Source organism: Scardinius erythrophthalmus, assembly GCF_964197995.2.
Source record: "Scardinius erythrophthalmus genome assembly, chromosome: 11".
Lineage (NCBI taxonomy): Eukaryota > Metazoa > Chordata > Actinopteri > Cypriniformes > Leuciscidae > Scardinius > Scardinius erythrophthalmus.
Genome location: NC_138231.1, coordinates 44,558,054 through 44,568,831, shown reverse-complemented (window position 1 = coordinate 44,568,831; position 10,778 = coordinate 44,558,054). Strand labels below are relative to the sequence as shown.

Below are 10,778 nucleotides of genomic sequence, written 5' to 3'. Positions count from 1 at the left end.
GAGGCGTCATGTCACGTCCAGTTTAGTTCATAGACTTTCAGTGTGTTTTCATCTGTCACATGTTTCTTTGTTCAGTTTCCCGCCATTTTTTCGTCTCCTTGGTTACCATCATTATTAGTTCATGTGAATCAGCTGTGTTTAGTAATTATCCTCGTCGTATTCACTACTTAAGTTGTTCCTTCTCCGGTCACCGTAATACCTACACCGTGTTAGCGTGAGTTTCCCTGCCTTTTACATGATTCTTGAGCGTTACTATTAAAGTGTTGTTTGGAGTCTTCAGCCTGTTCCTGGTTACACCACAGCGTTGAAACTGCAAACAGCACTCACATTTTCTTCAGGAAATGTACATTCTAGATATATAGACCATTTCAAGGACATAAACAACAACGAACGCGCTGGAATGCTACTGCGCATGTCTGGTCCTGAAGCATTTCCGGTGGCGCCATTTTTAAATCTCAGATCTGTGAAAACAAGCGCGCACCTTTAAGTCTAGCGAAGAGGCAACAGTTAAAGTATTTCCAAAAACTGAAAATAAACGATGAGTGGAATTACCGGACCCTTTAAATAAGACTTTGATGCATAAACTTCTCACACAGAACATTAAACGTTTGCCTGAATAGTCTGATTGCGTGAAACGTTACTCGAGAGATGCTAAACACAGGAGACGGTGTGTCCTTCCCCTCAAACTGAACCTGTGGAAGACTTCCCCAGACTTAGAGCCGAGTTCAGAGCAGGAGAACAGCGTGGGCAATAATGCCAGAGCAAGTTGTTCATTTTCTGTGAATGCCACGAGTTCACCAGTGAGAAACAGTCAGTTTCACTCAGTGGCTAATGAGAGACTGGCAAGATTTGCTAGACCAATCAGAGTGCCTGGTACCGGAGTAATACAGTAGGCTATAGTACCAAGCCCTAAGATAACAAGTTTATTATGTACAAGCTGTTAAATCTTTTATTTTTTTCTAGTATATAAAACAAGGGAGATGTCATGTATAATGTGTACATGTTGTAGTGCAGAGTTCACCAATCTCGGTCCTGGAGGGCCACTGTCCTGCAGAGTTTAGCTCCAACCCCAATTAAACACACCTGAACCAGCTAATCAAGGTCTCACTAGGCATACTAGAAACTTTCAAACAGGTGTATTGGAGCTGGTTGGAGCTAAACTCTGCAGGGACAGCGGCCCTCCAGGACCGAGATTGGTGAACCCTGTTGTAGTGTAACGTGTGAACGCTATTACGCCACCATCAGTATTAGACACGTTTCAGCGTCTGTTAGACACACTCCTGCTCCTGCACACACTCTCCTCATGCGGGCCTCGCTCACCGCAGGGTGAGTCTCACTGGCGGTTTAATCTCAAACACTCCAGTGTTCGACAGTCCCGTTCTCTGACGCCGTGTTATGAATGTCACTGGACAAAGTCTCACTAACTTTTGATCATTTATCAAATGCGCGCACAGCGTTCATCTCCATCAGCTGACCCCAGCAGCCGCGCTCATCTCCATCAGCTGACCCCAGCAGCCGCGCTCATCTCCATCAGCTGACCCCAGCAGCCGCGCTCATCTCCATCAGCTGACCCCAGCCGCCCTCAGCCCTGTCCGGCACACTGGACCAGAACACTAGCTAACGGTGACTGAACTGATGGATTCATTTGCACACAAACACACAATTTAGAGAAATCTTTTTATTGCATCACAACCTCTCCTCTTCCTCAGACTCTTTCATCGTGTGTGTGTGTGTGTGTGTGTGTGTGTGTGGTCAGCCGTCAGTCCTGGCAGTCTTTGGGGGCGGGGACACTCTCTGCCGGCTCTCCTCTTCCTCGTGTGTGTGTGTGGTCAGTTGTCGGTCTTGGCTGTCTTCGGGGACACACTCTCCGCCGGCTCTCCTCTCCTCTTCCTCTTCCTCAGACCCTTCATCTTGCGTGTCTGTAGTTTGTCCAGGTTCTGCTTCTGCATGTGTAAGCGGCCAAACCTGGTGCCGAAGGCATCATGGGAAACGTTCTTCTTCTTCTTGGGCTGCAGGTGAAATGAAGAAGCACATGACTATCACATGACTATGACTATCACATGACTATGACTATCACATGACTATCACATGACTATGACTATCACATGACTATGACTATCACATGACTATGACTATCACATGACTATGACTATCACATGACTATCACATGACTATCACACTATCACATGACTATCACATGACTATCACATGACCATCATCTGGAGCTCGTACTGTACACAGATCAACACACACATCCCATCAAACCCGTCTCAGTGAGTTACATCTCAATTCTTCTGGATTCAGTTTCAATGGGCAAATTACATTATAGTCATCAGAACATGTCTAATTACTGAATCATTAAAACTACACAATTTAACTTCAGATTATTAAAAGTTAAGAAAATTATGAAAGTGATTAAAACTAAAAAGTTCCTCATATCTTTCAGCAAGTGCTGCACAACGGAGCTTTACTGTTAAAATCAGGGACATTTGTGATATTCCTCAAAAGATAAAGTTTTAACTGTATTATTGTGACTGAGAACTCTACTGTACCGCAGTAATGTCTCTCGCCCAGCCCTGCGCCTCGGACGCGCCTCGGACGTAGTGTTGTCAAAAGACCCGGTACTTTGGTACCAAGTCGGTACTAAAAAAATGTAAACGTCACGGTACCAAGTTTTCTTTAGTACCGGTGGTACCGAGGACCCGTTCATACCCGGTTCCCTGATGCGCATGCACTGAGCGCGTCCTCTTTATTAAAGCGCTGAGACATGGCGACCGGCGGCGCTGCTGATGCGGCTGTAAATCCACTTGTTGATAAGAAAGGAGGAAAGAGACACACATGGAAATATTTTGGATCAGGCTAATGTCACGTTGCCACAAGTGGCCGTTCACATAGCGCGTTTTTTGCGCGTGCAGATTCGTCATTCCAAATGTAGGCGCGCGGCAAACGCACTCATAATAGAAGCGATTTTTCCAGGCGTGACAGACGCCACGGGAGAGCAAGCGCTTGTGGAAAGGAGAAACCTGTCGATCTCCGAATGCAACGTTACATGAGGAGAGTGAAGATGGAAAGCTTTTAAAGATTAGTTCCATTTAAATTCACGGATAATTTGTTGTTTTGTCGTTAGTGAAAATCAATATTGACCTTGTATTTGAAAAAGGATCCTCATATAAAAACAACACTAAAATTCAGAGTAAGTTCATTCGCATTCGGAGATCCACTATTTTTGAAGCGGTGTGAACTGCGCTCTCCAAGATGACGAGGAAGAATCAGCAAAGAATTTATTGATTTCTAGCCCTTAGGTGCCGAGAACCGTGGATTTCCACTGGCATTGGCACCGAATACTGAAATTTTGGTACCGTGACAACACTACTCGGACGTGTGTGTGTGTTCACGAGCTGAACAGATGATGTGTGTGAGTGAGTGTGTGTGAGAGTGTGTGATTTTGAGTGTGTGTGTGTGTGTGTGTGTGTCGCACCTTCACTCCTTTGGGTTTCTTGTGGGCGGTTCTGTACAGGTCGTCTGAGGCCATGTGACTCCTCCTCATGACGAAGTCGAAGGACGGGCCCATGTCCTCCAGCTCGACCCGGGGCGTCCGGCAGCCCGACTTCTTCAGCAGCACCCTGCCAAAACACTGTTGTCAGGAGAGTGTGTGTGTGTGTGTGTGTGTGTGTGTGTGTCAGGCCTGTGGACTGACGTGTGTGTGTGTGTGTGTGTGTGTGTCAGGCCTGTGGGTTGACGTGTGTGTGTGTGTGTGCATCAGGCCTGTGGGCTGACGTGTGTGTGTGTGTGTGTGTGTGTGTGTGTGTGTGTGTGTGTGTGCATCAGGCCTGTGGGCTGACGTGTGTGTGTGTGTGTGTGTGTGTGTCAGGCCTGTGGGCTGACGTGTGTGTGTGTGGCCTGTGGGCTGACGTGTGTGGGAACTTCAGGGGTCGATGGATTTCCACATCTTTAGTGCGGGGTGTGTGTGTGTGTGTGATTATCTGACTGGTCAGTTTGAACATCTCACATCTGGGATAAAAGAAGATTCTCTCTCTCTCTCTCTCTCTCCTTCACAGTATACACGTCTGTGCAGTGATCACTCCATCATCCCATCACTCCATCATCCCATCACTCCATCATCCCATCACTCCATCACTCCATCATCCCATCATCCCATCACTCCATCATCCCATCACTCCATCACTCCATCACCCCATCACTCCATCATCCCATCACTCCATCATCCCATCACTCCATCACTCCATCATCCCATCACTCCATCATCCCATCACTCCATCATCCCATCATCCCATCACTCCATCATCCCATCACTCCATCATCCCATCACTCCATCACTCCATCATCCCATCACCCCATCACTCCATCATCCCATCACTCCATCACTCCATCATCCCATCACTCCATCATCCCATCACTCCATCACTCCATCATCCCATCACCCCATCACTCCATCACCCCATCACTCCATCATCCCATCACTCCATCATCCCATCACTCCATCATCCCATCACTCCATCACTCCATCATCCCATCACTCCATCACCCCATCACTCCATCAATCCATCACTCCATCATCCCATCACTCCATCACTCCATCATCCCATCACTCCATCACCCCATCACTCCATCATCCCATCACTCCATCACCCCATCACTCCATCAATCCATCACTCCATCATCCCATCACTCCATCACCCCATCATCCCATCACTCCATCACCCCATCACTCCATCACCCCATCACCCCATCATCCCATCACTCCATCATCCCATCACTCCATCACTCCATCATCCCATCATTCCATCATCCCATCACTCCATCACCCCATCACTCCATCATCCCATCACCCCATCACTCCATCACCCCATCACTCCATCATCCCATCACTCCATCACCCCATCACTCCATCAATCCATCACTCCATCACTCCATCACTCCATCACCCCATCACTCCATCATCCCATCACTCCATCATCCCATCACTCCATCACCCCATCACTCCATCAATCCATCACTCCATCATCCCATCACTCCATCACCCCATCATCCCATCACTCCATCACTCCATCACCCCATCACCCCATCACTCCATCATCCCATCACTCCATCATCCCATCACTCCATCACCCCATCACTCCATCATCCCATCACCCCATCACTCCATCACTCCATCATCCCATCACTCCATCACCCCATCACTCCATCATCCCATCACTCCATCACTCCATCACCCCATCACTCCATCATCCCATCACTCTATCACTCCATCATCCCATCACTCCATCATCCCATCACTCCATCATCCCATCACTCCATCACTCCATCATCCCATCACTCCATCATCCCATCACTCCATCATCCCATCACTCCATCACCCCATCACTCCATCACTCCATCATCCCATCACTCCATCCCATCACTCCATCATCCCATCACCCCATCACTCCATCATCCCATCATCCCATCACTCCATCATCCCATCACTCCATCATCCCATCACTCCATCACTCCATCATCCCATCACTCCATCACTCCATCATCCCATCACTCCATCACCCCATCACTCCATCACTCCATCACTCCATCATCCCATCACTCCATCATCCCATCACTCCATCACCCCATCACTCCATCATCCCATCACTCCATCATCCCATCACTCCATCATCCCATCACTCCATCATCCCATCACCCCATCACTCCATCACTCCATCATCCCATCACCCCATCACCCCATCATCCCATCACTCCATCACCCCATCACTCCATCATCCCATCACTCCATCATCCCATCACTCCATCACTCCATCACCCCATCACTCCATCATCCCATCACCCCATCACCCCATCACTCCTTCATCCCATCACCCCATCATCCCATCACTCCATCACTCCATCATCCCATCACTCCATCACTCCATCACTCCATCACTCCATCACCCCATCACTCCATCACCCCATCATCCCATCACCCCATCACCCCATCACTCCATCACTCCATCACTCCATCACCCCATCACTCCATCATCACATCACTCCATCATCCCATAACTCCATCATCCCATCACTCCATCACTCCATCACTCCATCATCCCATCACTCCATCACTCCATCATCCCATCACCCCATCACTCCATCATCCCATCACTCCATCATCCCATCACTCCATCACCCCATCACTCCATCATCCCATCACTCCATCACTCCATCATCCCATCACTCCATCACCCCATCACCCCATCACTCCATCATCCCATCACCCCATCACCCCATCACTCCATCATCCCATCACTCCATCACTCCATCATCCCATCACTCCATCATCCCATCACTCCATCACTCCATCATCCCATCACCCCATCACCCCATCACTCCATCATCCCATCACTCCATCATCCCATCACTCCATCATCCCATCACTCCATCACTCCATCATCCCATCACTCCATCACTCCATCATCCCATCACTCCATCACCCCATCATCCCATCACTCCATCACTCCATCACTCCATCACCCCATCACCCCATCACTCCATCACCCCATCACCCTATCACTCCATCACCCCATCACTCCATCATCCCATAACTCCATCACTCCATCATCCCATCACTCCATCACTCCATCAAAGGTCATTTCAACATTTGTTTGAACACAATGGGTGTATGATCATGTAATTAATCGTGTCTTAAAGTTACCCTGTAGTTTCGTCCATCAACACCACTGTCAGCTGGTTCGGCGAGTCAGCTGTGTGTGTCATGAGTCTAAGCTAGGCTAACTGTACGCTCACACCGCAAATGAGTGACTTCCGGCCACTTTGACGCTTGTGCCGGCGGCGGTGTGAACGCACAGTAACAGCTGACGTCTTTTGCTAACAACAACAGAAGTGTGTGATAGGTTGTTTTGAGGTTTGTGATATCTATGGTTTTCAGTGAGAACCAGAGATGACCCAACAGCAGAGCTAGATTATTTACGGAGGAATTATTACTGCTCGATTATCTAAAACACCTTGTCTGCTTTACACAGTTAACCTTGGAGTTAATCCTAGTCCAGGAAGTGTTCTACAATCTCACTGAGAACACTTCTTTAGTCATTCAGCGGTCGTGCAGCCTGAGCCCCGGCAGGAAACACACACTTACATGTGGCTGGTGCGGTCAGGAGTGTGTGTGTGTGTGTGTGTGTGTGTGTGTGTGTGTGGCTGGTGCGGTGCGGTCAGGAGTGTGTGTGTGTGTGTGTGTGTGGCTGGTGCGGTCAGGAGTGTGTGTGTGTGTGTGTGTGTGGCTGGTGCGGTCAGGAGTGTGTGTGTGTGTGTGTGTGTGTGGCTGGTGCGGTCAGGAGTGTTTGTGTGTGTGTGTGTGTGTGTCACCTGTAGCTGCGCATGTAGATCCTGCCCTCCAGCGCTGTGAAGTGAAGCACGTGCTCCAGTCCAGCCAGACGCACCGCAGACACTCGCGGACCGCAGAAGAAATCTGACACACACACACACACACACAGAGAGAGAGAGAGACGAGAGGGCGGTTACAGCAGACTTCACTCTCCTCAACACTGATTAAGACTGCAGACACACACTGAGCTCATGCTAATGTTACACCACATATTCTGGCTTATAATTGATGAGTTAAATTACTTTTCATGTTTCGCTGCTTGTGTGTTCGTCCGTATCTTATGTACTGGTGTTGCACAGAGCATCGGTCAACACTGGGTGTTCCTAATTCTGCTTTATATTTTGAAACCAGCAAAAATATTTCACTTAAATAATCACAGATTCAAAAAACGAAAGATTTTTCTTCTGAGTTTCGGTTCGTTGCCAAAGTTCACGGAAAGGAAACGCCCTCCTGCTTGTCTTCAGCCCTGGTCTGAACACTGCCTCTGATTGGCTGATAAAACTGTTAGCGCACAGGAAGTTGATTATCGCGATAATGTGAGCCATGAGTCCTCCACAAGAGTGAGTAGAGACAACACCTGAAGTCCTGCTCAAACATCTGCTGAACACAGATAACAGAGTGTGTGTGTGTGTGTGTGTGTGTGTGTGTGTGTGTGTGTGTGTGTGTGTGTGTGTGTGTGTGTGTGTGTGTGTGGCACCTGTCAGGACGCTCCTCAGGCGCTGGTGCTCTCGGTCCGTGTCGAACAGCTCTCCGGCGAACACCAGCAGGGGTTTAGTTCCCACGGGACACGTGTCCTTCTGCACACACAGCTCACGTTACACTCCCAACTCACACACACACACACACACACACACACACACACACACACACACACACTCCCATCTCACACACTGCTGCTCACCTTCAGGGCCTTCAGAGACACACACTGCTCGACACCCAGCTCAAACATGTCCAGCACGTGGAAGTCGAACATGCGTCCTGTGGAGGACACCAGCACACATTAACACACACACACACACACACACACACGTGGAAGTCGAACATGCGTCCTGTGGAGGACACCAGCACACATTAACACACACACACACACACACACGTGGAAGTCGAACATGCGTCCCGTGGAGGACACCAGCACACATTAACACACACACACACACACACGTGGGAGTCGAACATGCGTCCTGTGGAGGACACCAGCACACATTAACACACACACACACACACACACACACACGTGGAAGTGGAGGACACCAGCACACACACACACACACACACACACACACACACACGTGGAAGTCGAACATGCGTCCTGTGGAGGGCACCAGCACACATTAACACACACACACACACACACACACACACGTGGAAGTCGAACATGCGTCCTGTGGAGGACACCAGCACACATTAACACACACACACACACACACACACACACACACACGTGGAAGTCGAACATGCGTCCTGTGGAGGACACCAGCACACATTAACACACACACACACACACACACACACGTGGAAGTGGAGGACACCAGCACACACACACACACACACACACACACACACACACACACACACACGTGGAAGTCGAACATGCGTCCTGTGGAGGGCACCAGCACACATTAACACACACACACACACACACACACACACACACGTGGAAGTGGAGGACACCAGCACACATTAACACACACACACACACACACACACACACACATGTGGAAGTCGAACATGCGTCCTGTGGAGGACACCAGCACACATTAACACACACACACACACACACACACACACACACACACACACACGTGGAAGTGGAGGACACCAGCACACACACACACACACACACACACACACACACACGTGGAAGTCGAACATGCGTCCTGTGGAGGGCACCAGCACACATTAACACACACACACACACACACACATGTGGAAGTCGAACATGCGTCCTGTGGAGGACACCAGCACACACACACACACACACACACGTGGAAGTCGAACATGCGTCCTGTGGAGGGCACCAGCACACATTAACACACACACACATGTGGAAGTCGAACATGCGTCCTGTGGAGGACACCAGCACACACACACACACACACACACACACACCGAATATGAGGTTGTTGGGTCTCTTCTTGTTGTGTGAGCCGAACAGAAACAGGGAACAGTCTGACTTCTTGGAAAAGAACTCCTGAGGGAAGCAAACACAACACGGTTACACACACACACACACACACACACGAGTGTGAAGCATGATCTCACCAGAGCCGTGGAGTCCTCGAAGGGCCGGACCATGTTCTTCCTGTCAGGACAACAACACACACACATCATCATCTGACTGACACGACTTCAGCTACGCTAGTTGAGCTACGCTAGTTCAGCTGCTACGTTAGTTCAGCTACGCTAGTTCAACTACGCTAGTTCAGCTACGCTAGTTCAGCGATGCTAGTTCAGCTGCTACGTTAGCTCAGCTACGCTAGTTCAGCTACGCTAGTTCAGCGATGCTAGTTCAGCTGCGCTAGTTCAGCAGCTACGTTAGCTCAGCTACGCTAGTTCAGCTGCTATGGTAGCTCAGCTATGCTAGTTCAGCTGCTATGGTAGCTCAGCTACGCTAGTTCAGCTGCTATGGTAGCTCAGCTACGCTAGTTCAGCTGCTATGGTAGCTCAGCTACGCTAGTTCAGCTACGCTAGTTCAGCGATGCTAGTTCAGCTGCGCTAGTTCAGCAGCTACGTTAGCTCAGCTACGCTAGTTCAGCTGCTATGGTAGCTCAGCTACGCTAGTTCAGCTGCTATGGTAGCTCAGCTACGCTAGTTCAGCTGCTATGGTAGCTCAGCTACGCTAGTTCGGCTACGCTAGTTCAGATATGCAGTGTGTAATACAGCTGTTTGTGAATGTAAACATCTGCAGTTTCACAGATAACTGGAGTTATTGTCTCCTAAAAGGAAGAAGTGATTCTGAACTGAAACGAGTCGTCAGTAATCCTGTCTCACTTCCTGCTCGATCCTGATTCGTAGGTTTGTAAGTAATTTGCATAATGCCAGCCTCTGGTCTTGACTGGCTGAACAGCGTCTCTAAGCCCCGCCCTCAAACACTGCAGTTGATCTGAGTTCCTGTTCGTGTCACTAGCTGCGTTTACATGGACACAATCGGAATGAAATCAATCCGACTGATGAATCCGAACAAGGTGTTTACATGAATGATAAATAAAGTAATCGGGTTGATGTGCGCGTTTATATGTCACAAGTTTTAAATCGGATCTGATGTTTTGACATGCGCACACTGCACGAATATACAGAGTTTCCCGCTTTTCGCGCATAAATATTCTCCTCTATTGGATCTTTATTTGTTTTAAACAGCAGACGTAATATGAATTCGTCTCTGGTCATAATT

General features: G+C 49.0%; 1 protein-coding gene across 2 annotated transcripts in view; it reads right to left on the bottom strand.

Moving 5' to 3' along the window:
* Nucleotides 1-1,663: 1,663 nt before the first annotated feature.
* The window catches only part of rpf2 (ribosome production factor 2 homolog), a 14,546-nt gene continuing 5,431 nt past the window's right edge, over nt 1,664-10,778 (bottom strand). Inside the window, exons 4-11 of one of the 2 annotated variants that reach the window (XM_081378757.1) lie at nt 9,650-9,689; nt 9,497-9,578; nt 8,289-8,365; nt 8,085-8,184; nt 7,369-7,471; nt 3,479-3,623; nt 1,863-2,009; nt 1,664-1,794 (exon numbers count right to left, since the gene is read on the bottom strand). In XM_081378757.1, coding sequence (XP_081234883.1) covers nt 1,753-1,794; nt 1,863-2,009; nt 3,479-3,623; nt 7,369-7,471; nt 8,085-8,184; nt 8,289-8,365; nt 9,497-9,578; nt 9,650-9,689 — 736 coding nt within the window. In that variant the 3' untranslated portion in view covers nt 1,664-1,752. Of the gene's footprint in view, nt 2,010-3,478; nt 3,624-7,368; nt 7,472-8,084; nt 8,185-8,288; nt 8,366-9,496; nt 9,579-9,649; nt 9,690-10,778 lie in introns of both variants that reach the window. The other variant, XM_081378758.1, reaches the window with a different exon arrangement.